This window comes from Brienomyrus brachyistius, chromosome 7, assembly GCF_023856365.1.
Source record: "Brienomyrus brachyistius isolate T26 chromosome 7, BBRACH_0.4, whole genome shotgun sequence".
Lineage (NCBI taxonomy): Eukaryota > Metazoa > Chordata > Actinopteri > Osteoglossiformes > Mormyridae > Brienomyrus > Brienomyrus brachyistius.
In genome coordinates this window covers 24,735,385-24,761,291 of record NC_064539.1, presented here as the reverse complement: position 1 = coordinate 24,761,291, position 25,907 = coordinate 24,735,385, and the positions used below count along the sequence as shown (strand labels likewise).

The 25,907-nt window shown below is 47.1% G+C and overlaps 1 protein-coding gene across 18 annotated transcripts in view; it reads right to left on the bottom strand.

Moving 5' to 3' along the window:
• Positions 1-83: 83 nt before the first annotated feature.
• LOC125746832 (golgin subfamily A member 6-like protein 22) overlaps positions 84-25,907 on the bottom strand; it is a 51,764-nt gene continuing 25,940 nt past the window's right edge. The window contains exons 1-13 of one of the 18 annotated variants that reach the window (XM_049021366.1): positions 24,675-25,081; positions 19,941-20,032; positions 16,258-17,766; positions 15,891-15,993; positions 14,195-15,753; positions 13,480-14,080; positions 3,820-3,935; positions 3,571-3,697; positions 3,054-3,198; positions 2,687-2,835; positions 2,363-2,493; positions 1,999-2,083; positions 84-1,794 (exon numbers count right to left, since the gene is read on the bottom strand). In XM_049021366.1, the coding sequence (XP_048877323.1) occupies positions 2,008-2,083; positions 2,363-2,493; positions 2,687-2,835; positions 3,054-3,198; positions 3,571-3,697; positions 3,820-3,935; positions 13,480-14,080; positions 14,195-15,753; positions 15,891-15,993; positions 16,258-17,753 (4,503 nt within the window). In that variant the 5' untranslated portion in view covers positions 17,754-17,766; positions 19,941-20,032; positions 24,675-25,081 and the 3' untranslated portion in view covers positions 84-1,794; positions 1,999-2,007. Of the gene's footprint in view, positions 1,795-1,998; positions 2,084-2,362; positions 2,494-2,686; positions 2,836-3,053; positions 3,199-3,570; positions 3,698-3,819; positions 3,936-13,479; positions 15,754-15,890; positions 15,994-16,257; positions 17,767-19,940; positions 20,033-24,674; positions 25,082-25,907 lie in introns of those variants that run through there. The other 17 variants (XM_049021361.1, XM_049021364.1, XM_049021362.1 and 14 more) reach the window with 17 other exon arrangements.

Sequence of the window (25,907 nt, the reverse complement as noted above, 5' to 3'; positions counted from 1 at the left end):
CATCAGCCACTGTGAGCAAAATTGTCAATATCTAGAAGTACCAGCATACACACATTCACACAGATGTGCCGAAAGTCGCTCGGTCATTGTACAGGAAAGTTTATTGAGTGTGCACATTTTGACAATGGTTTGACAAATCTGGTGTAATTTACATCCTTCCCTTTCAGAAACGTACAAAAAAATGCACATACTTCTCAATGGCAGAATTTGCCATCCAGTCTGGAAAACAAAGCTGACACAGGATTTAACGGGACTGTGGTCTCAAAGAGGCCTGACAGACAGCCAGCAGTTTAACTTGGCAATGCACTCAGATGATGACCCTTAACACAGTGTCTGCATTCACCCTGTTTAAACCCCTTTGCATGTTCGCAGAATAAAACCTTTGAGCGACGCTATAGGATGTAACCAGCTATAGATCCAGGGTTTTGATTCATGGAGATAAATTTCGGTTGAAGCAGTACATACCGAATTCATCATCATCGTCGTCATCATCATCACCACCACCTTGGTGCTTAGCAGATGCTTGGATTCAGAAGAGACCTATAGATTTTACAGCTTTCTGACACTTAACAGATCCACTGCTGATTGGTGCCCAACAGGGGACTTGAATTGGCATCTTTTTGACACTGCATTAAAATTCTTCGCTACCAGTGGCTCTTCCGCACATTACATCACTTTCCAGCTTCTGCTCACTGGAATGAGCCTTCGGGGGGTTCACAGATGGTCACACCCCAAAAGACAACATGGCACTGCACTTCCTCCACATCCTGTTGGGGAGTCAAACTTCCTGTTGCTGGACAGGAAGCAAGCAGACCAGCAGGCATAGAACCTGCAGCTACCGCTTATGTCCGTGGCCACCACATGAACAGTGTTTGCCTACATTTTCACTTGCTGTCAGTGTTCATAATCAGCTGCTATTACTACGTTACAGGACGACCCTGGGAGGGTAGCGATGGCAGAAAGCAGCATTTCATGCTAAGTAGCATCTAGCTTCCACCAGCACCTCTGGGGAAACTGAATGGAAGAATGACAGCAGACATTTTCCATCTATGCAGCACTTTCTCTATCTAAAAAACCCTGAGGGCACTTTGTGGAAAAGGCACAGAGAGGTGAGCACCTCTGTCCAGTCTGACGGGGGTTATGTAAACAAGGTAGGATAGTTTAAAGAACAAGGCGGAATTGGACAGGGTTTGGCAGGACAGAAAGGGTTTCACTACCTCTTATTTTATCACCCTAATAATTATAACTTGGCAAAGTTTAATTTTTTTCACACACAAATCCCCAGTGCATAACAAACCTTGCTAATTCATAACTATCTGACTGCACGGAACCTGTGCCTGGACACCTAGCCAGTGTAAACCTGTTCTCTGAACCACGTGGACACAAAAAAAGGATCAAAGATCTGATTGTTCAACATAAAAATCGAATGAAGACCTCAGAAATAATAATAATAAAAAAAACCAACTCCCATTGTTCTTGATTGTGCAGGTGAGTCGTGGGGGGGGGGGGCTATGGTCCACGTGCGTCCCTCGCTGCCAGGGGAGCCCCCACATCTGCCTGCCAGGAGGTAGCAGGGACTGTTCTCTGTGGCGCAATTCCCAACCCAGTCCCCCAATTCTGTTCTTCCACAAAAAAAAGAATTCTAGAAAGACAACTTTATGATTCAAGATTACAGAAGGGGGAAAAAATATATATCAAAAAACTGGTGAGCAGCAACAGTAGGACTAAGATCTAAGGCTTTCATGAGAACAGTCACCCTGTGTGGCCTGCCGAAGGTTCCAGGTAGGAGCCACCCTGTGAAATGAATCAGAAAACAAGCTGAGACGTTCCGGAAATATGACCCACATATACACACTCATCTGACGTCAGAAAGACAACAGCCATAAGCTGAAAACAGGGGAGGGGGGATATTTCCCAGGCAGTCCACAAAAACGTCCACAAGTGCTTACACCATCTGCGTAACGCAATCTATAAAGGTCCCTACGTAACCAACCATACCTTCTGCCACTAGGTGTCACTCTCGTGCTGACTGAAGCGTTTCTTGGACTTCAGCTCCTGCAGCCACTGTGGGGAGGAGTGGTCCCTGAGGATGGGACAGCGGAAGACTGTATTACTTGAATTGCATCAGTCAGGCAGAATTTATACCCGCTCTATATTTAGCTCCTATTTATTTAATAACTGCAGATTCTTTTCCATCATAATCACTGTTATTGCGTTTATCTTGTACACACTGACCAAAAGATGTTATCATTTCATCCACCCCCTGACCTTGAAATTAAAAACATTGGGCCACATCGACAACTGGATAAATTCTCTGATGTTTTGCAATCAAATGAGCGACAAGCTTCCCGGTGCCTCGTACCGGTTTTCCTTGTCAGCGATGGGGGGCAGAACTCGGGTGGCCTGGGGGAGGAAGGGAGATTTGGCTGATCGCTGGGGGGGGGGCTGCTCGGCCTGGTTTTCTGAGTCACCCACTCGCTTCTTCAGCTGAGCCTTTGCGAAACAGGGCGACAGAAACACCATTCGGGATGCGGGGCCTTACAGGTAAACGCCAAACGATCACGGATCCGCGCACACAATCGCAAACTAGGGCTGTAATATAAAAGGTCCGTTTACAGCATTTTTTCCCCACAGATCACAGTTTAATTGTCGCAATACGGCTCAGGCTGCAGCTATGGGGTCGCACCTTGAGAGCAGACGTGTCCATGCCAGGGAAGAGGGGCACTCTCTGTGGCTGCGAAGGAGTCAAACACGGCTCTGCCTTCACCTCCTCCTCCTCCTCCTCCTCCTCTTCATCCTCCACATCTTCCTGTGCTGTCATTTCAGACCCCGTCCCTAAGGCAGGCAAAAAGACGATTAGAAATGTTAAAATCTTATAAATATTTTTTATAGAGAATACAAAAAGTGTATAAATAAAGTGTGTGAATAAATTTAAACATCCTGTTCGCACATTCATCTGTATGCCGTTATTTAGACCAGAAAAAGTTGTAAAATAATTCTTCATTTGGAAATGGGCGGGACAAGAGGAGGTATGTGCGTCCTGATTGGCTTGCCTGCAGAGTCCTGGAACTTCGGGTCTTTGGCATCCTGTACAGCTTTCTGACGGGCGGCTCTTGAGGGCAGGGCACGCTGACTCCGCCTCTTACCCAACAGCACCCGCGAGCGCAGGGCGCTGGAGTCCAGCAGGGATGTTGGCGTCTGCAGGAACACACACACACACACACACACACGCAAACAAACAAAACACAAATTTAAGCACAAAGACAATCAGACACACCCACAACACACATGCAAGTTAGCACAGAGGTACAGATATAGATATTCTAAGAATGCCACTAGACCCCACCCTGTCACACACACTCTCTCTCACACACACACACACACACACACACACACACACACACACACAAAGCAAGTACTGACAGGAACATGGCAACAAGCCCAAGCACATCCTGATTAAGAAGAGTCCCCTGTCCTCTGTCACACCACCTACACACTCTGATGAAGGCCTGCTTTCCAGGCCTACAGCAAGCTTTGGCCAAGACAGAAGAGGCAGGAGCCCAAACCGACCTCAGGAAAAGGCAGCGGGTCTGTCGCCTCGCACGACACGGAGGAGAGGGTGCTGGGGGAGGGCAGCCCGCCTGGCGTACTGGGCTCCGGTAGGGCATCCGTGGGGGTGGAGGTGTTCGGAGTCAGACTGGAGGCAAAGCAGTGGGGATTGATGGGAACTGCACAGACTTTCATGTGAGCCAGGCCAGCTCTCACAAACCCCACCCCCATAAGCAATGGGAGGTGCGGTGCAGCGAGCCGGGAGCATACCTGCCCTCGCCGGGGTGCTGAGCTGCGTCCAGGCTGCCGTACTGGTCGTCCTCGTGGGAGATGAGCCTGTCCTGCGTGCCATCCTCCTCCCTGGGACCGGTGCCCGCCAACGTCCGCTGTTGAAGCAGACAGACCGAGTTTAGCTGAACACAGAAGCAATAAGCATATTAAACTTGCCGTTTTTGTTGCCAGCTGAGGGCAGCAGCTTCTCCCTGTCAGTAGAGGCCAGAGCAGGAAGATGACGGGCATTGCTTCCACGGCAACGCCATGGCTGCGGACCAGGGACGCGGCTGCATACAAGGCGCGACCTGATTGGATGGGGTGACTCCGTGGGGGATTTGGAGGCGCACATCCCCATCCATATGACATCATGCATTTTCATAAACCATCTATCCCATCTGAGAAGAGGAAGATTAAGTGCATCTTATATAGGGGGAAAAAAAATTAACAAAAGGGCAATTCAGTCTCGCCCACGTTCAGCACAAACCCTGACACACAAGGACCTAAAACTTCATTCCTTAACCACATGACATGCAGATACTTTTGCCTGTGCTGTGCTGCACATACAAAATCGCAAACCGCAACAGCTGCCAAGACCACAAATGGCATAAAGACGCAAATAGGTGATTACAGCTACTGAAATGTTAGAAAAGCTTCAGTCAATGGCTCAAACGAGAAAGCACTGCTTTGCTAAAAGGTCTTACTGTCCTGCAAAAAAAAAAAAGAAAACATCCCGGTTTGCCATGAGCAAAACCTGACACACAGTCTCATTGTGAAATATCTTCACACTAGAAAACAAAGTTGGAGTGGAGCTTTGAAAACAGTATTAAACTCTCAATAGACTCAATTTATTGATCTAAAGGAGACAAAGACATTTCCCTGCACGCGGTTCAATAAAACCTTTGAGGGGATTTTCAGAAAAGGGCGCTACAGTGGAACATTAAACGACAACAAGTGAAACCGCAGAAAAAAAAAAAAAAGAGTGGAGAGAGAGAGAGAGGGCCTGGAGTATCCAGCGAAGCGTGTGTCATTTAATGAGGAGCACAAAGAGTCGCCTGTGCTCAACAAATACACTGTGCGTGTGTGAACCGAGCCACACAAACAGGTACACAAAAACACAAACACATACATACACACACGTAGGGTGAAAATCTCTTTCAGGTCGGCAGCTCGTCTCTCCCCTCGCAGACACAAAGACCAGACAAACGCCTGTACCTAAAACCCCCTGCCTTGACACGGAGGGGAAATGGACTGCTCGCGGCTCTTGGCGGCACCACTTCCCCGATACAGTGAAGCAGGAGTGTAATCGTCCAGCGTGACATCATCTTTTGTGGAGAGACACGTCTGTGTGGCACAGTGGATCGGAAGCAGGCCGTTTCAGCGATTTCCATGAACTTCAGGGACTTCAGGATAAATATTTTTCTTTCTCGCTCAGTGTTCCACACTGGTACCACGAAAGTAACTCATCATCACAAAGTATCAAGTCACTAGTGAAGCAGGTTCAGGTGTCCACAAGGACAGGAAGGATTAAAGAGAAGCAGTAGGGGAAGGTTTGGCATCCAGTGAGGATTCCTCGTACTCTCTGCACTGTGCCGCAAGATGACAGCATCCCTGTGTGTGTATGAGACAGAGGAAAGGGTTGCATGCTGGGAAAGGCAGGTTCTTGACAGAAACCCCCATGCCCTAAAAACCACTGCGCGAACACGAACACGCAGGATTACATGCGACAACACAAACAGGCGTGAATATACATGAGAGGTGGAACGGCGACTCCCTGTTTTCTGCCCCACGTCAGAATCGGATTACACACAGGCAACGCACTCGCATGCTCACACGGAGGCTTGTGCCTGACTGTAAGTGTCACACCTTACGTGGTGAATAACCTTCAACTGGTCTGTCTGTTCCAGCATGTTATTCTTTTCTGCTGCTTGGCAACCAAACGGCACCAAACAACACAGGCCACCAGAGACAACTTCAAACTTATCTGTGGAAGTCCTTGTGATTGCCCCGAGCAGTGTTTACTGTTCATTGTTACACCGCTCCTGGCTGATTACCAAAGGAGAACCATGGATACAGCAAGGCTCTGCATGCCATGAATCCTTGAACCGCTCATTGTCGTTTCCCCCTTTCAAAAACACCCTGGAATAATAGGTCTTATCTCATGGTGGGGTCTTCTCAGCCTTGTCAGCAAGAAGACGAGTGAAGACCACACAGGAACCAGGCCAGAGTGCAAAGGGAGCCCGGTCGCTTGCAGCGTCGAGCAGCATGAGGCCGTGAACTCGAATAAACTCCTTCTGGCCAATCACATGGCGAGCCTTGGTCATGTGACATTCAGAGGCCACATGTTGATGGCGAGGGGCAGTAGCTTTATGCAGCCTTGCAGCTTGCATTACGATCCCAAAGGCTGCTCATCCAGTCGGACGCCAAACCTCAACCGTGTGACGCAAATACTTCTAACAAGCGGGAAGGTGGGGCAGAAATGCAGGAGTGTCTCTCCTGCTCAGCGAGGGCGTGGCGGCAAGGTGAGGGCATACGGGGGCGGGGGGGGGCATGTGTAATCAGAGGGCGTACACCCACCACACTCTGTCTCTGTTTATACAAGTACGGACAGAGTTCTGTGCTGGAATCCACGGTTACAATATTGCTACCCTCACTTGCTGAAAACACAAATAGGAAGAAATTAGATAAATAGGCAAAATTCACAGTTATCACAGAGGAGCTTCAAGATTCAGCACAGTGCAGCACGCTCAATGCAGCGTGCTTCCTAACCGAACACACGCACATGACTCACACACAAAGCTGAATGTAAATCTTACTCCGCCACAAACGCACGCAGTTTTCATAGCTCAGGAGAATATTTGCTGCGCATAAACTTGCTGTCAGATCAAGTTCAAACTCTCTCCAGATGAGCACACGCAGAAAAATCCCAAGCAAAATAATCGCCCAAAGTGATTCATCCCACCTGACAGACACACACTGACATCGCCGATTCTGTAACGGCTAAGCTGACATAAATAAGCTAGCTCCATGAATAATTGCAGTGTATTGTCCTGTATCATTCTGAATATTCAATTTTATTGGTTTACCCTGGAAAGTCTCCTATTAAGGGCTTTTATTACATCTGCGATCAGGTGTTCCTCAAACAGACTTGACACCATGTTCTACATTTTCCTGGAGCAGTTTGGGTTACACACGGACAGAGCGGCTGCTCCCGGGTCTGAACTCGCTACACCATGACTGACGGCTCCAGCTAGGCAGGATCTGCTGGGATTTCCCTCTCCCGGCACTTCCCACTAATCTAATTAGAATTAGAATTTTTAATGAATTATTGCTCGGAAAATTCTTGAATCCATATTCAATTAATCCATGTTAAACATAACCGGTTTTGCCAACAGAGCACAAAGGCCAAACAAAGTATTTTCCATGAGTTACAAAGCAAAGCAAATCCCATTATGGTGTGACTTCACCTGCAGAACACTTTTCCATGTGTAAAGCGATTTAAGAAAAGGTCAGTTTTTGCTTTATTAGCTGTTAAATTCAGGAACTGAAAGCAGCTGCATAAGAAAAATAAAAATGCATATTGTAGCAGAGGCACATGACAGAATGCCCAGGGGCTGATGGGTAATTCTGTACAAGCAGGAAGAAGTGGAGCTCAATCAGCAGTTCCCTGGCATGGGGCGGCTGTCCCATCGGCATCACCCAGCGTCTTTCATTCTCATCTGATTCTCTGCAGATTTTATAAAGACTAAAAATTTAAGCAAAAATTCAAATTCATTCATAATGTCTTTAACATCCATCCATCCATCCAATGTATCTAATACAAGATCTCAAGATATATGGAGAAAAAGGCAGTGGACACCCTGGGCAGAGTCCACCCTGCCCATCAATCACACGCACACAGACACACAACCAAGCAAAGCCCAGATCAAGGCCCGAATAAACAGCTAAGAGAAACAGCAACAACCTGCTCCTGTCAGCTGCCTAAGATTTACACTTTATAATATAAATGCTTCCCTCATCACCCAAGATGACATTCCACAGAAAACCTTATTTTATTAGCATTTGCCACATGAGAGGGAAGAGCATGGACAGCTGTGTTTAGGTCAGAATTAATGTATGGGCATATCGACATGGAAATTCATGGTCAATCATAGCGCTCCCAAAATCAATGGGGTGACCAGCAACGGGGAGACGCAGAGAGTCAGAAAGTCCGGGGAAAAACTGTACAAGAAGAAGTGATGGGGAAAAAGAAAGGGGAGAGCGGTACGGAGGCTTACGGGGTCTTGGGGGCCGGGTGCAGCTGGGGGGTCAGGGGAAACAGGGGGGTCGTCATCGGGGTTTCCCAAGCGCTTGCGCAGGTTGCGTATAGAGAGGTGACGCTGGCTGCGCACGCTGAAATTGCGCAGTGACTCGCGGCTGCGGGAAGCCAGGCCCCGCAGGGAGGTGGCCCTCCTGAAGCCGTTGCCCGTCTCCTCAGCCTCCTGCCCCTCTGGCCTCTCCACTGCGCCGCTCAGCAGGCCTAGCGCCTCCTGCAGGGAGCGTCGCACATTGCTGGCCCAGGTGGACACCTGCGACTGTGCCACCGACAGCTTGTCCCCGATGTACTCCATGGCGAGGAGCGGCTTGCCCTGTCCTGGGTGAAGCGGGGCGGGGGCTACACGCTAATCCAGAGCGTCCCCGAGCGACCGCGAGGGGGGCCGTAGCTCAATGTCTCCTCAGCCAGGAACAATGGAGTGGTTCCAAGCAGGCAAAGGTCACTTTCAGTTGCCCGGTGAGGAACGAAGCTGCCTGAACTGGAGGCGGAACTCACTGTCTTTGCCAGAAGCCGTCAAAGCAGCAAACCTCTCCAAACTCGGCAAGTTAGTTACATCCGCATGTTATACAACTACCAAGAATGGGCCCGAGGCAGGTGATTCTACAGGTATCTCTTGTGCTCAACGTCCTCTGTCAAACACAACGGCAGCCCAATCCAAGAGCTTCAAGGATACTCCACTTCACGCTGTCAAATGGAAATGCCTCACCGGTTCAAAGAAGTAGTTAAACACCCAAAAAACAGATAGCAAGGGAAAGCCTTCAAGTGTCCTCCTTAGCAGCATCAACCCCAGACAACCTGAAAGTACTGACACCTGGAGTTCAGAATGGAGGTCTCCATGGATGAACATCCAGCTCAAGGCGGCAGTGTGGAAAGTACAACCCAGAGCAGCAAATAATTCAGAAGCAGCCCGTCATCTTCGCAGCCAGAATTTGATGGTCCTCAATTTTTACCGGCAAGCATCACCCAGGTCTGAAAACATCCTGAACAGGCTTGAAAAAAACAAGACGACAGCCAGCATAGTGGCCAGTCCGGTCCTGCTTTTCCTCTCAGAAAGCCCGGCAGGAAGCGAATGGCAGTGTGGTCAGGAACGGCAGGAGGGCTGGCCTGGCTGTTTCTTCCTCAAGGGAAAATTGAGTGTGAGCGAAGGTCCACCCTGAGAGGGCTTCGGAGAATCGTAATGCGAGAGAGGAGAGAACCCCAAACGAAAGCGCTTAACTTTGCTCTTGCTGACGTCTTCTTCCTGTCTGCAGGTAGAGGCAGGTACTAGGAAAATGCACCAGCCTACAGTAGCTCTGCCCCACACGCTATAGGGTAGAGTCAGGATGGGGGAAAAAAAACTGAGGGAGGGAGGGAGGGAGAGAGAGAGAGAGAGAGAGAGAGAGAGAGAGAGAGACTGGGCAAGACAGGCTGAGGACAGATAAAACCCAATCTGTGAAAGTTGTAAGTCGTCTTTCCCAACCTGCTCGCACATGCAGGGCTGGGCAGTGATTCACACTGACACTAAGTGTTGTGGAAAATGGACTTGCGAAGGGAGAAGAGAGGACAGCCATTGAGCAAAAGGCGGCAAGCAGAGCTCCAAAACACACAGTGCTGACACGAGAAGCCAAATGAAAAGTATCTTTTAAGTAAAAATAGGAAGATACTAAAGTATTTAGTTAGCAAATAAGGGTAGGTGCACTGCAACTCTTACGGTTATGTGGAAACAATGAGCCGGCACATTCCAGCTCAAAAGAGCCTTCACTCGTCCTGCCCATTTATGTCACTCAATACTGGTCAAATAGTTTATCTTTCAGAAAAAGCAAGTAACCGCAAAAACCTCAGCAATAGACCAACAATCGAATTACTGAATGAACTTCAATGATTTTTTTAAAATTACATAAGGTGATATATCATTCAGAAGAAATACTTATTCAGTGCAGTCTGTTTTTTTCTCTCCCCAGTCTAGGTCAGTCATCTATTGTTATGTTGAGTCCAATCAAAATACAAGACGAAATGACCTGTACGACGTTTGGGTTCTTAGCGCCCCCTGGTGGAAGAAAGACTTTCAAACGGCACAGGCAAATCCTCGAAATGTACTTCATAAGACACCTCAAATGTACACATTTATATTCAGGTTTTGAGTCTGTGTCCTAAGCCACTATGCTGACAGTACACTGACAAAAGTATTGGAAGTTTTGGAACTCTGCAGTTATTCGGTCAAGAGAGCGTCGGTGACACTCCTCGATCCTGCAGTTTCTGTTGTTCCTAAACATCTCAGCTTTGCAATAACACCACTAACAATTGACCGTTGTAACGAACTTATCCTGCTCGGTGTTGACTATTTCACCGTCACACACAACCCCACAGGGTCGTCACGGAGGTGTCCGTATTATATAAATAAAAGGACGGACACAGTTTCAGGGAACCATCAGCGGGATCGGTTTTATCACAGAGTACCGTACACACGTGGCTTCTTTTCCATCTTCAATTTCCTTTCTCACGCAAACCCCTACGTCATTACGTTCATCACACCGTGTAATGTTTAACAGGCAAGGAATTTCACAGATTGACTTATGGCAGAGGCGGCATCCCATGATGGTACCATGTTTGAATTCAATGAGCTGTTCAGAGCCCATCATTTCACAAATGCTTGTAAACCGGACTGCGTGGCTAGGGGCTTGATTTTATACAGCTGTGGCAATGGGTCTGAATGAAAGACCCGAATTCGGTGATTAAGAGGTGTGTCCCAGTACTTCTGTCCATATGGGTTTAGTATAACTTACGGTCTTGCACTTGCCATCTTAGAGCTCCAGAGTGCGAACAAAAGTCTGTCGAGCGCGACTAAATGTTTCCTTTGGTCGCACTGGCGCGCCTAGCAGGCCGCAGGTTAGTTTTTTTCAAAATCAGAGCCAATCAGAGGCAGAGAAGGGGCGGGTCTTCACCGCTTCGGATCAGTATTTCTGAAATTATACGACTGTTTGAAATGGGTATGCTTTTAATAATTATAAAATGGCTTACATTTAGCTTGATAATCTAATAAAACAGCAATATGTTGTATGAATTTTAATCGTATATCTAGATTGGTAGCAACGTTTGCTTAACATTGATTATAATTACCTTGATAAATTGATAATAGTAATAATAATTATTATAATAACACTTTTAAAAACATTCGTAAAGAGTTTCAGAAACACTGGTCTAAGAAACATCCTGAGTGGTGACAAGTATGTGACCACCAGAGCGCCCCCCTCCCCCCTGCAGCGTTTCAGCGTCAGGCAGCCGCAAAACGAAGCCTTTTCTATAAATATCTGGGACCTGCACACACTTCACAGTTTTTGAGATTTTCAGTGTGCCAAGCACTTTAAACATCGGCACTTTTAAGTTATTTTAAAGTAATGGTTTAAAGTATTTTTTGTATTCTTTTCGATTTTCGCTGTGATTCAAATAAAGACATTTACCTGCACCAGTCTTCCTGTTTATAACTATTTACATATCTACCATTTACATATAACTATCAATGTATATGGGAAATGACAAAAAAGTAACCGTTAAGATGAATTATTGGTGCGCTAAAGGCGCCGAGAAACATTTGGGGTTGCATCTAAATTTTGTGGCGGTGCATCTAAATGCAAAATTAGGTGCACCAGTGCGACCGATACAAAAACTTAATCTGGAGCCCCGTATTTGTATTTATTATGCCATAATTGTTAGTTGTCTTTGTCAGTGTTTCTCAGTCCAGTCCGCGAGGAGTCCCAGAAGGTCTACATTTCTGCTTTCTCACAGCTGCCTGCAAGGCAGTCCACTTTTTCTCAAAAACGTGGACCGTCTGGGGGGTCCCCAAGAACAGGACTGAGAAACACTGGTCTATGACATAAGGTCTCCTACAGTAATACGCTGTGGTGACAAGAATTTCCACCGGCTTTGGTTGTGTGGCAATAAAGATTACCATTTTGAATCTGATTACAGCCCCCACTGTTTCGTACTTCATCCAGAAAATGTCAAAAATGTTCAAAGCTTACACCTGCAGATCCCACTTATTTTTCTAACAGGTTAGCTGCACGTCTGCTGAGTAAACCCTCAAAAGGAGATGCACTCAAACTCCACTCACCCAGAACAGCCGAAATATTCCCAAACAGCACCCCATTTCGCCTTGCCCGGTCAATCCGAGCTCAATGCACTACGCTCATATGAGTTTGTAGCTTTCGCTTTCGCTGTACGAATACACCTGCGCGCGCACGCGTAACAAACAACCCACTCATATTTAAAGTTGAGCTTCGCGCTAAATCCGCGACATCAGGAACTGTGATGTGAAAATAAGGCTCATCATTTCGCTGCTGGAGGATTCATAGACACTAATAATAAACAAACCATCATCAGCCCGGATTTATGCAGCAATGCCTCACAAAGTGATCACAAGGGTGAAATCCAATGACTAAGTGTCATGTAACAGCTACACCCACTGACTGGTTTAGGAGGCCTCAGGTGTTTAATTGTACCATTTTTCTCCAGGCATCAGAGCAGGAACCCTGCGCAAGTCTTCACCTTACTCGAGCCTTCCGAGTGTTGCTCTTCCAGCCAGTTCTCACGTGGTTTTCACATCCTGACCACAGACACACAGGAAAGCTACACCTCCAAAGACTAACAGCATGAATGAGCTCAAGTCAAACCAGAGTTGTAGCACTCGATGTCTTCCAGAAGATGGCGCCAGAAGAGAAAAAAAACAACAACAACATTTATAAACAACGCAACTGAAGTCAGAACTAGTGTCATAGTGTCACCGCAGTGCTCAGCCCCTGCAGGCCAGGAGCTGATCAGGGTGAAGAGGGGGGCCCTACTTGCCAGGTTACTTACAGTTTGCTTGCTACCCAGATGGTTTGACATAATGGGCTTTTATCTGGGCAGGGTGGGTGTGTTCTCCCCACCCCGATGCAGTATGTGTCATGGGAAACCTGACATACATATGTTTGCCTGAGTCCGTCACGCCTTGGCCTTGTTCAGCAGACGTATCTTATCAGGTTAGTCGTCTGAGGAGCACAGAATGCAGCAGCCAAGGGAGGGGCCCCGTTACAAGCTCTACTCCTCACCCACAAGTTCCCCTGCCCTGGTTTCCCCTCCTGTCACACCCCTGACCGCATACCATGGGACCCAAACAAACCACAGCTTGTTCAGCCACAGTCAAAGAAGCATCAAACAGCACATCAGGTAACAAACACTCAAATGCCACATTACTGCAAACACACTGCAACAGACATTCAGGTTCCACCTGGGCAACGTAAGAGCCCAGGCATGCTGGCATGCATAGAGTCTCAGTTACTGTTGGTGAGGATGATCTACTTTTGCTTGAACACTACACAGACAGTACTCACCGCTATGCAAGTGGCTGGCTTTGGGAGTGGCTGCGTGGCTGCCTGTCTGGGAGCACTACATCTGTCCTCTTCTGCTTCCAGTTTCTCACCAGGGCAAAGGTGGCTGGACCTGTTGGAAGGTTGTTTTATGGGATCCAGAATCTCTATCTCTGTACCCCCCTGACTCTTAGTATCTTCTTGCTTTACACCCCCTTGTCCATCATGCCCACGGTCAATCCCAATCTTTACTTTCTTTTGTAACTTCTCATCGTCTTCGCTAATCTCTCCTTGTTGCTCTTGATCATTCAAATTTTCCACATAATTTTCATTTTTTCCTCCCTCATCATAAGCATCAGCTGGCGGTTGAGAAGTCTGGAAAGTGTCTCCATAAAGTAGGCTGCTTTTCCTCATATATCTCCACCTCATTGGCCTCACAGAGAAATCATCAAAAATAACTTCTTCAGTTGTGGCATTTTCATCACCTTCTCTTACACTTTGTTCTGTTAGGGTGCTGCTACTGGCCTGAGATGTGGGGAGGATTTCCCCAGCTGTGGAAATCTGTTGGGGTGATTCTTCTACCTCCCTCTCCTGGTTCTTTCTGTCCAACTCTAGTTGCTTCTGTCTCTCCTCTTCTCGTTTCCTCTCCAGCTCCAGCTGTTTCTGCTCTTCCAGTTTCCTCTCCTGCTCCAGCTGTTTCTGCCTCTCCTCTTCCCGTTTCTTCTCCAGCTGTTTCTGCCTCTCCTCTTCCTGTTTCCTCTCCTGCTCCAGCTGTTTCTGCCTCTCCTCTTCCTGTTTCCTCTCCAGCTCCAGCTGTTTCTGCCTCTCCTCTTTGCGTTTCCTCTCCAGCTCCAGCTGTTTCTGCCTCTCCTCTTCCCGTTTCCTCTCCTGCTCCAGCTGTTTCTGCTTCTCCTCCTCCAGTTTCCTCTCCTGCTCCAGTTGTTTCTGCCTCTCCTCTTTGCGTTTCCTCTCCAGCTCCAGCTGTTTCTGCCTCTCCTCCTCCAGTTTCCTCTCCTGCTCCAGCTGTCTCTGCCTCTCCTCCTCCAGTTTCCTCTCCTGCTCCAGCTGTCTCTGCCTCTCCTCCTCCAGTTTCCTCTCCTGCTCCAGCTGTCTCTGCCTCTCCTCCTCCAGTTTCCTCTCCTGCTCCAGCTGTTTCTGCCTCTCCTCTTCCCGTTTCCTCTCCAGCTCCAGCTGTTTCTGCCTCTCCTCTTCACGTTTCCTCTCCAGCTGTTTCTGCCTCTCCTCCTCCAGTTTCCTCTCCTGCTCCAGCTGTTTCTGCCTCTCCTCTTCCCGTTTCCTCTCCAGCTCCAGCTGTTTCTGCCTCTCCTCTTCCCGTTTCCTCTCCAGCTGTTTCTGCCTCTCCTCTTCACGTTTCCTCTCCTGCTCCAGCTGTTTCTGCCTCTCCTCTTCACGTTTCCTCTCCAGCTCCAGCTGTTTCTGCCTCTCCTCCTCCAGTTTCCTCTCCTGCTCCAGCTGTTTCTGCCTCTCCTCTTCGCGTTTCCTCTCCAGCTCCAGCTGTTTCTGCCTCTCCTCTTCACGTTTCCTCTCCTGCTCCAGCTGTTTCTGCCTCTCCTCTTCACGTTTCCTCTCCAGCTCCAGCTGTTTCTGCCTCTCCTCCTCCAGTTTCCTCTCCTGCTCCAGCTGTTTCTGCCTCTCCTCTTCGCGTTTCCTCTCCAGCTCCAGCTGTTTCTGCCTCTCCTCTTCGCGTTTCCTCTCCTGCTCCAGCTGTTTCTGCCTCTCCTCTTCGCGTTTCCTCTCCTGCTCCAGCTGTTTCTGCCTCTCCTCTTCGCGTTTCCTCTCCTGCTCCAGCTGTTTCTGCCTCTCCTCTTCGCGTTTCCTCTCCTGCTCCAGCTGTTTCTGCCTCTCCTCTTCCAGTTTCCTCTCCAGCTCCAGCTGTTTCTGCCTCTCCTCTTCACGTTTCCTCTCCAGCTCCAGCTGTTTCTGCCTCTCCTCCTCCAGTTTCCTCTCCTGCTCCAGCTGTTTCTGCCTCTCCTCTTCGCATTTCCTCTCCAGCTCCATCTGTTTCTGCCTCTCCTCTTCCAGTTTCGAGGTTTTTTCCTCCAGTTGGGCACTAAGAATGCCCTCACTCACTGCACTGCGGTCTAAATGACCAAGTTGGAGGGATGGAATGATGGAAACTACATTCTCAGGTGTCTCTACTGGTGCCTTCTCTTTGTTTGATTGAAGTTCCTGCAGCTCCAGCTCTGTCCCACCATTGCCTGACTGGTCTAAAGTAGTGAAGGATCCCCCGCTCTGGTCTTGACCCTTAATACTCGAGTCAGCCATAGGGTCTTCCACCTCAAGAGAAAAGAAAGAGGATGATGTTTTGACACTATCGGTAAAGCTTTAAAGTCTGAAGGGGGTCTCAAATTTTATATGCACTAATACTGCATTAGTAGTACATACTGAAAAGATCAACAAGGGGTAAAACCAACCTTCTCATGGGCCTCTCTTTCTTTCTTGTCAACACCTCTCATCTGAACTCTCTCCAGGCCAACAGTGGAAGGGCTAGTGTCCATAGACATTCCTGGTGAAAAACTGAGACACTTTTCAGTTAATAATGATCCAAAGATTTCTTAAAACCAACTGTCACAGAGACGACATATAATCAGAATCTGTGCTCTACCAGCGCAGACCCTTAACTCTTACTGACTACTGCGCTGGTTAAAAATACATGCAGCCCAAGTACTTTCCTACTGTATAAACAAACTACATTTGAAGGTTCCCAATAAAAAAAAATAACAGATTTGACAAATGTACATTGTTAACAGACAGAGCAGAGAGGAGACACTTGTGACTTACCACTTGGTGAGGTCCTGAGAGAGGGGGCGGGGCTTGACCTTTCTCTGAATGAGGGACTGAGAAGGGCTCTCTGCTATCAACTGTTTAATCCGCTGTTTCACACCCACTGAGATGTCCACCTCCTGGATGGGCTGCGCCGATGAATGAGGCTCCACCTCCAGGGGTGTGGAGACCCCACCTCCTTGGGCAGAGGAGGGGTCAAACAGAAGACTGATCCGCTTCTTTATGCTGGAAGCAGTCTCTTCCTGATCCGTGTCCTGCTTCCTCCACTCCGGCATCATTTGCCTGAGGCTGTTGTCTGCGTTTTCCGATGGTTGTGACTCTGTGACCTCTTCCGTGCACCTGACCTCTTTCCCTTTTCTCTCCAGAATATTCTCCTTGTCTGGCTGGCATTTGTCTGGGGTATTTAGGGACTCAAACCTAGACGTGAGTTCGCTCAGCTGGCCAGTGGCCCCCGTCTTCCGGGGGGCCGCCACCTTGTGTGGGGAGCCTGCAGATTGTGGAGTGGCAGGCTGAACCACAACAATGTTTCTCTGCAGTAGTGGTGAGACTGATGACTTCTCCTCCCTAGATTGTTCTTCTTCAGTCATATCCTTCAATGCTTCCCACCTGGCGTAGTCAAGAGAGCCCATCGACTTAGCTCTGCTTATGGGAGCGCCCATTCTCATCCGTGGTTGCCGCTCGGTTTGGGTCATCCCAGAGCACTCAGATGCTGATGACTCCTGGGAGGTCCGGAACTGTGACAACATCTTGATCCGTTCCAACACGGATAGCTTCCTGGGCTTTTCAGGCGAGTCTATGGAGGTAGCCTGATTGGCAAGGGGTTCAGGTGATGCAAATACCTCAGACTTGGATAGGTTAAGGTTAGGAGTACTAAGTGGGACAGGTTTTGGTACAGAGGAAAGGTCAGGTTTAGGAGTATGAGGTGGGGTGGGTTTTGGTGTACTGGGATCATCAGGTTTAGGAGTAGTGGATAGATTGGCTTTTGGTGCATTAAGTGGGACAGATATAGAAGATTCAGTCAGATCCAGTTTGGGCTTACTCAGCAGGTTAGATTTAGAATTCCAGAGTAGACTACTCTGCAAGGTACTGGAGAGATCGTGTATAACAACAGTGGGTGGGTTGATTTCAGGATTCCTGTGTAGGGCTGGTTTAGGAGCAGTGGGTGTGTTGGATTTCATAGATCTGGTCTGGTCCCCACCGAGGACTCCAGGAGAGTCAGCAAGACTGAGTTCACTGGATTTCAGGTCACTGGTTTGGCTAGCTCCTGGAGGGGCACTTGGAACCTGAGGCTTGGGAGGCAAAATGGGCCGGATGGACAGGGTCTTCTCCAGAGAGAAAGGTTTAGGGGTGAGGAGGGCTGGTTTTCCGGCCTGCGGGCTGAGGAAGATGTGCCCCTGGGTGCCGGACGGAGGCTCAGCAGTCCTCCTCAGATGTCCACTACTGACCCCTGCTGTCTCCCCCTGTACTGATTTCACCTCTACTTGGGCTGCCATGCTTCCTTAAGGTCTAAAGGGAGAGGGAGAGAAGCATGACTATCATAAGGAATCAAAAAGATAACATCACAAAGCACGTCCAAAAATGCAATTACACTGTTTATTTGCAGACCAAACCCTTCTATCTGTGGCAGTGATTTACATCTTACAGTTCTGCCCGTTTAAACAGATAGAAAGCTACTAAGATACTCCGCCTTGTTTGTCTCTCTCATGGTTACACAGCACGAGCAGCATTCATACACACCTGTTTTTCCTTTTCAGAGTGGGGAAAAAGCACAGCTCATTTTCTGAGAGTTCTCAGACAAAGGTTCACCTTTAACTGACCTACGACTTGCCTCTGACTCACCTCTGCTGTTTGTACGATCCATGTGACTGTATTTCACTCCCTTTTTAATTGCTTTCCGTTTTGCCATCCTAATAAAATGCTTTGACTCTAATCCATATCCACAACTTTCATAACAGTCATCACCGCCACACAAAAACAGCACAGTTATCTTAAAAATGTGCCTAAAAAAACACCAATAGTCAATAATTATGCATTACATTAAATTTCACGCAGCACTTTTCCCCCCCTAATAGATCTGCCCCAAAGACTGGAATCTAAATTAAGAATTAAAAAACAAATGAACATTAACCAACATTAGTTCTGACTGTTAAAATTAATGAAAGACCCTTGTTTGAAACGACCAGTGCTGCCATTGAAAATTTTCTTTATCCTCTGATAATTTATATTGGGTGGACAAAATGAGAGGCATTACTTTCAACGAAACACTACGGGGTGCACCTGGGCCCAGTGGCATCAGAAGGAGTTTGACGTTGGGGGGGAGGGCGGGCAAATGCAGGGGGCAGGGTGCGATGTATATAGTGACTTCGCCACCATAGTCACATTGGTAGAGAATGCGATGTAAGAAAGATTTAAAAATAATTTTTAAAAATGATATACAAATTAATTAAAATTATGAAATTAAATGTAATTTAAAATAATACATATTTTATCATTTAAAATAAGACTAAAATAAGACACTATTAAAATAAAACACTGTTCATGGTGCAGATTCACAACTAAACATAACAAAAAAAAAAAAAAACATTGATCTATATGATAAAGTGATTTTGTCTCATACTGGAGTACAATCTTTGATAGGTTTGATATATCGACCTTGCACTCTGCATGCCCTTTGGCCTCAGTAGCGTTTGGATTCCCAAAGAAAGATAAGGAACACGCATTTAATTCATCTTACATGTTGTATCTGTAGCATGAGAGAAACGCGTAAAACAGCAAAAGGCCCCATTATTCCATGAAGCTATATCGTGTTTTCAGATTATTTACATCATTATCTTAAAGTAACAGAGAAGGCCCTTCAATACAACACTGACATTATTCACCACACAGGATAATCTTATGTCTCTCTTCTTAATGGGAGGGCCGTGTACGATCTGACACCTCGATGTGTGTGGAATGACCGGGGGGGTGAGAGTGAGGGATACAGGGATGACGCAGGAAGGAAGCGCACAACATGATGCTTCGACACTTAATCTAATCATAACCAGAAATTCTCTGACATAGTGCTGTCATTGTTGGAGGTCCACGTATTGCTTGCATCGATGCGACTTTTGAAAAAAATTCCTCTTGACGTGTTAATTAATGTAGCAGCTTGTATAACCAAAGTACCTGAAATTCAAGTCCTAACTCTGTAAGCTCTGACTGTCAGGCCTCATAGCTGATACATGCTTATGGTATTCAGCTGATTATGACTCACCTTTGTAACTGTGTCAGTCCCTTATGTAGTAGACAGTTTACTTCAAAATTAAAGTCCTTTTTATGCTGCGTTTCCGTTATTTTGCCCACACCCTGAATATGCACAAGCAGAAGTCGCGTCTTATATACGTTTCTTGTGTAGACAGGTATTTCTTGACAATACTGCATTATTAAAGAAAAATAATGACAAAATAACAGCCCTGAGCCTGTGTCATGCCAGAGGCGGTTTCTTATGCATTAATCTGAATCTGCTTCATTCTCAGATTTGAGATCCTTCTTGTCAGTGACCTTCATTGATGTGTCTCAGCTTCCGGGCTCTGAGCTGACGGCTCGTGTTCCTAAGGTTGCCGAGTCCGCACTTCAATCCCTTGCGAAACAGGGGAAAATACCCTTCGACATCCACGGTGGCCCTCGGGTAACAAGCTCACCTGCCTAGCTGACAGTAGTCACTGCTGGGTGGGGCTGTGAGCCTGGAGGGACCAGGCAGTGATGTCATCACATGGAGATGAAGGGATGTGGCCTGGCATGGAAAACAAACAGTATGAGAAAATGATGCATACACAAGTGGCTTTTCTGAAACAATTACTTGAATTAATGCACTCGGAAGAAAAAAGATTAAACACACAGCACATCAGATAAACAGTTCTGACACCTTATTTTTAAAGGTATTTAAGAATGTGGTTTTTTCATGGGCTGTTGCAAGAGGTCCTGCTTTTCAAGGTTCACAAGCCTTGCGGTAACGTTGCTGAAACACACACACTTTGCCTCTCTCTCTTCTGCTCTCTTAACCCCTCTCACCTGGACACCATTCGGATAAACACATGAGCAACGACATAAGTGCGATTGTGGATCAGCATCGCGGAGTTTACAGGATAGTAGCATAAGCAGCTATCCCCAAACTGATAAGAGAACATAAAGAGTGCCTCAAGGTATTTCATAAGACTTAGTCACGCAGCGCAAGAGTTTATGACAGCAAACACCTGACAATATTGTAACATCAGTGTCATGGGAACAACACAATTAGCTACTATACAGGATTACCTATATAGAGAGGCAATGCCCTGTAAACTTGAATATGATCATGGTCTAGAAAAGAAAGCAGTCACAAGTGAAGTCTTTTTTCTTAGCAAAGGAAAAACATGTCAATAAATGGATCAGGTGACTAGAATGTTCTCCCACACCCTGGTAAGTGGGAGCAGACCCATGGCGTGCCCAAGACGGATTTTCTCCTGACATGAGATCTCTACTCCTTCCGGTCGTATTTACACTTCGAGACGTTCCTTTGCTTTTCCACTTCTCTGGTCCACGTGTGGGTGCCCCCCAAAACAAGAGGAGATACCAACAAGATAAAAAGAGCGCACTAGCTAAGTTCAAAGCGCCAGCCAAAATTACTTCCTGCACTGCCACTCCACTCAGCACCCAGCATCTGCAAAAATTTAGAAAAATTCCACAGATGTACAAAGTGCTAAAACTAGTCCGGCAAGTCAGAGATGAGCCAAAGCCGGTTGGATTCGTTCCTCGTGAGGTTGGTTATGATGCTGGTTGGGGCTGTTCTGTGGCGGGGGGGGGGGGGGGGGGGGGAATACCTGCCAAGTAAAGAAATTCTGCAGAATCTCCACCCTTCGTCCTCTTGATGTTGTGCTCAGAGTCATAACCACACCAGCCAAGAGACTCTTCAAGGAGACTGAAGCTTTTTTACATATCATCTTATAATAATAATTATTAATAATAGTAGTAGTATTATAGTGTGCCATCAAGGAGATATAGGCCATGGAAAAATAACTTTTCCAGAAGCTTCTATCGGGTCTTCCGACTTCCTCATTGCCAGTTCATACCAGTACTGAGAGAGACCATGCGTCGTCTTTTCTTGCAACTGTTTTTTTCTTGTTTATACCTTTGGCTCTTCCAGGTGCTTCGGAGTTTACAGAGTCCGTTTTAGGGACACTAATGTATGGTAAACGTGGTGCTGGGGGCCCTCGGGAACAAGGTCACGCTGTCACCGCGACTGTTTGCTCCTCAGTTTGTCGTTTTGATTGGTTGTACTTTTCTCAAAAATATTTAGACATCCACTCTCCACACCCAGCTGTCTCTCGGCTTGGGATCAGCAGGTTTTGCAACAAAGGGTAACACGATTCTTAGTGGGTTTAACCAGCTCATATTTAAGTGTGTAAATAATAATCCGGCAGGATGAAAGGTGAAATAAGTTCTAGGTCAGCGATCCACCTCAAGCATTTTACATGCCAATGACCTGGAGATTCAGGCTTTCAAACTCAGCTTGTATTTTTATTTTCACTGGAAATCAGACCAGCATCACTATTGTTCCCGCAGACAAAGTGGTCAGATAACATTACAAGAGTGAACTCTTAAAATAATAAATAACAATCTGAAAGCAAATCTCGCCCCAGCCAAATCTGCTGATCTTGATCTCAGTTTAAAATGAGAAACATAACTAAATGTTCCTCCTATATATTGTTCACTGAACTTTCCTGGAAGTCAACACCCCGCCGCCTGGCACTGCACCCACCGTGTTTGTATGTCACTAAGATTTGCCTGGCTAGTCGGACAAGGCCATCAGCCCTCAGGCAAATGTCATGCTGCACTGGTGGGGTGGGGGGGAGGGGGTTGGGGTGCTGAAACATGCTGCATCTCAAAAATGGTTAGATTTTGGTCTGTCAAGCTCACCACTCACTCCACCACTGCGCAGTCTGCCTCACTACTTACCCTGTCACTGCACAGGCTGCATTACTGCTCACTCCACCACTGCGCAGTCTGCCTCACTACTTACCCTGTCACTGCACAGGCTGCATTACTGCTCACTCCACCACTGCCCAGTCTGCCTCACCACTCACCCTGTCACTGCACAGGCTGCATTACTGCTCACTCCACCACTGCCCAGTCTGCCTCACCACTCACCCTGTCACTGCACAGGCTGCATTACTGCTCACTCCACCACTGCCCAGTCTGCCTCACCACTCACCCTGTCACTGCACAGGCTGCATTACTGCTCACTCCACCACTGCCCAGTCTGCCTCACCACTCACCCTGTCACTGCACAGGCTGCATTACTGCTCACTCCACCACTGCCCAGTCTGCCTCACCACTCACCCTGTCACTGCACAGGCTGCATTACTGCTCACTCCACCACTGCCCAGTCTGCCTCACCACTCACCCTGTCACTGCACAGGCTGCATTACTGCTCACTCCACTACTGTCCAGCCTGCCTCACTGCTCACTCCACCACTGCTTAGCCTGTCTCACTGTTCACTACGCCACTGCCCAGGCTGTCTCACCACTCACGCTGCAACTGCCCGGCCTGTCTCACCGCTCACGCTGCAACTGCCCGGCCTGTCTCACCGCTCACGCTGCAACTGCCCGGCCTGTCTCACCGCTCACGCTGCAACTGCCCGGCCTGTCTCACCGCTCACGCTACCACTGCCCGGCCTGTCTCACCGCTCACGCTACCACTGCCCGGCCTGTCTCACCGCTCACACTGCAACTGCCCGGCCTGTCTCACCGCTCACGCTACCACTGCCCGGCCTGTCTCACCGCTCACACTACCATTGCCCGGCCTGTCTCACCACTCACACTGCAACTGCCCGGCCTGTCTCACCACTCACACTGCAACTGCCCGGCCTGTCTCACCACTCACACTACCACTGCCCGGCCTGTCTCACCACTCACACTACCATTGCCCAGCCTGTCTCACCACTCACACTGCAACTGCCCGGCCTGTCTCACCACTCACACTACCACTGCCCGGCCTGTCTCACCACTCACACTACCACTGCCCGGCCTGTCTCACCACTCACACTGCAACTGCCCAGCCTGCTGCCCAGCTTGTCCTCTATCCCATCTAAAGTCTTAATCTCACTATCAATTCTACCTTGTCCCTCACTTTAATCTTGAAAATCCATTTCAAATCTGCTCTCAAAAACGGTGCTAAAATACTTCATGACAACAGAATGAAATTAGTTCTTGACCAGAGGGGATACATAACCACAACTTGTTAAACTAGTTGGTGTGGAGTCCTTACCAGAGTTATGCAACTTATACTATCTATTTGCTGCAGCCACTGCTTCATTGATAATTCATACACGTTCTATCACTAACGAGCTCTAAGCGTAAACATCAGAGGTTATATGCCTGTAAAAATGTAGACATAGAGAAACTGTAAATCATGATTGTAGGCCTATATGATGCATACATCTTATACACTAATAATCATATCGGTGGACCTATAGAAACATAATGTGAACAGTAGCAAAGTACAGAAACAATGTTTTCCTTGTCAGGGTTAGAGATAAGCCTCACGCAGAGTCACTAAAGGGAGAAGCAGAGCCTATACAAGGTATTCAAATAATAAAAACTATATTTTTACTAATATTTTTTTATTTTTCTAACAATCTGGCCACAACACACCATCAAACTTTCTTCAGAATCAAACTGCAACCATCCGTGACCAGACAGCGATCTTGCTGAACAATATGAATTTTACCGTAAATGCAAACCTCCTGGGCTTTAAAAATATTAAATCAGATTAATAGGTGGATTAAAAAAAATCACAAAACAAAAAAAAAAATACTGCGTAACAATTGGGACAAGGCACAAAAGCGCGAAGGGACTGAAGTGGTTAGTTTATATTGACGCAGAACTGTGCTGAATTACACAGCGCAGTGCCGCAGGTCAAAGTGCATCGATCCAAGCGACGTCTTTCAGTCATAATGTAACATTTTACCCACAGTGCCCTGCTTCGCCCTACCCACGCGCCTGAGAAAGGCTCCAGATGTGCACTGACAGCTCGCGCTACCCCCTTCCACATAAACCTAAATATATTCATAATCTCCGATGTTATGCAATATTATTCAGGAACGAATCCTAATTTCATACCGAATTAAGATAGCCATCTAAAAACTTAATCATTTTAAATTTCAAAATAAAATATTTATTTAAACATGAAAGGAGAGTTTTATTAAAACCACTTACAAATTTAATGGTTCTTAAGGGTGTAACTATTCCCTCCGAACACTTTGCATAGTTAGTAAACAGGCACATGCATTTCATGTCAGTATAAACACTCCTCATACCTGCTCAAGTCGACCGGCACCTTCAAGAAACTACCATTAAAAAACGCCCCACAACTCAGTAAAATTATGATGGATTACCTGTTCGTCTCCTAGTTGTGTTAAAGTGTATTGTCTTATTACTAGTTTTGAAGTCTCCGTTCGTTACTCCCGTCGTCCTCCTTATCCTGGTACGAGGAAGAGTCGGCCGAGTTAAATAAAGCGTTTCTCCACCTGTCGAAGCTCACCTTGCGCGATCAGTCACTCCTCCCGATCCAGCGAGTCAAGAGCGGGCTGAAGCAGCAGCCCTGCCCTTTGCACAACCCCGAAAGTTCACAATTTCCCTGCAAAAGGATGCGCAACAGCCGTGGCCGAAGAAATATATAGCCCCAATAAAGAGCATCAATGAGACTTGTAAATTAATCTTTAAGTACTGCTATTACTAAATGTTTCATTAGGAAACGCAATAGACTTTGCAGTGCTTTCCGTGCTTCTGCCGTGGAGGTGTGTCTCATTCGGACTTGGGGCGGGGAGGGCGGAGTTTCGTCTTTGTTTAACTTCCCGGGAGACGTGAAGGCCGGTCCTGGAGTGATGCATAGAGCATTTGTCAGATTCCTCACGCTACTGGCCGATGGGCATCGTGTGTCTGACATGAGAGTGATCAGAGGCAAAGAGCTGTGGATTACGAGATGTCACTTGGGTAGTGTTTACATTCGTGTAAGTCCAGGTCCTGGATCAGTGCATAGCCGTGTAAACCTGAGCCGTAAAAGCTACACCGGGCCTTTAAAAACAGCGGACAGGAGAAGCTGGGTTTTAATCAACTCAGCTGACTCAATAACTTTCAGTGCCAGGACCAAATCCAGGAGTGTTACTGAGAACGGGATGTGTTGTCCTAATGTGTATGGAACAATGCATACATCTACACTGATTACTGGCTTGAATTTAGGACTGACCTAAGACCTGGGCTTCCTACTGGGTGCTCAAATAATTTTACTGTTTCAGATTCCACGTGAATCACTGACTCTGAGGTTGATTAATACACACTGTGCAGGTTGGAGGGGGGTTTGGGAGGTAAGGAAGCAGCTAGTGACATGACCCTGAAACTGTATAAAGGAGAGACGGCAAAATAACAACAAAACAACTAATTTAAGACAGTTTTTTTGTGTAGATATGGAGGGATGTAGAAACTGGAAAAGAAACCTTATCTGCTGTTTGCTTATGACTACTCATTACCAATGCTCTGATAACATTTCGCTGCTGTGTTTGTTTTGTCCAGGGTCTGTTTGTCTTTTTAGTTTGTGTGTGTGTTTTTTTCAGACTTTTTAAAAAGTCGTG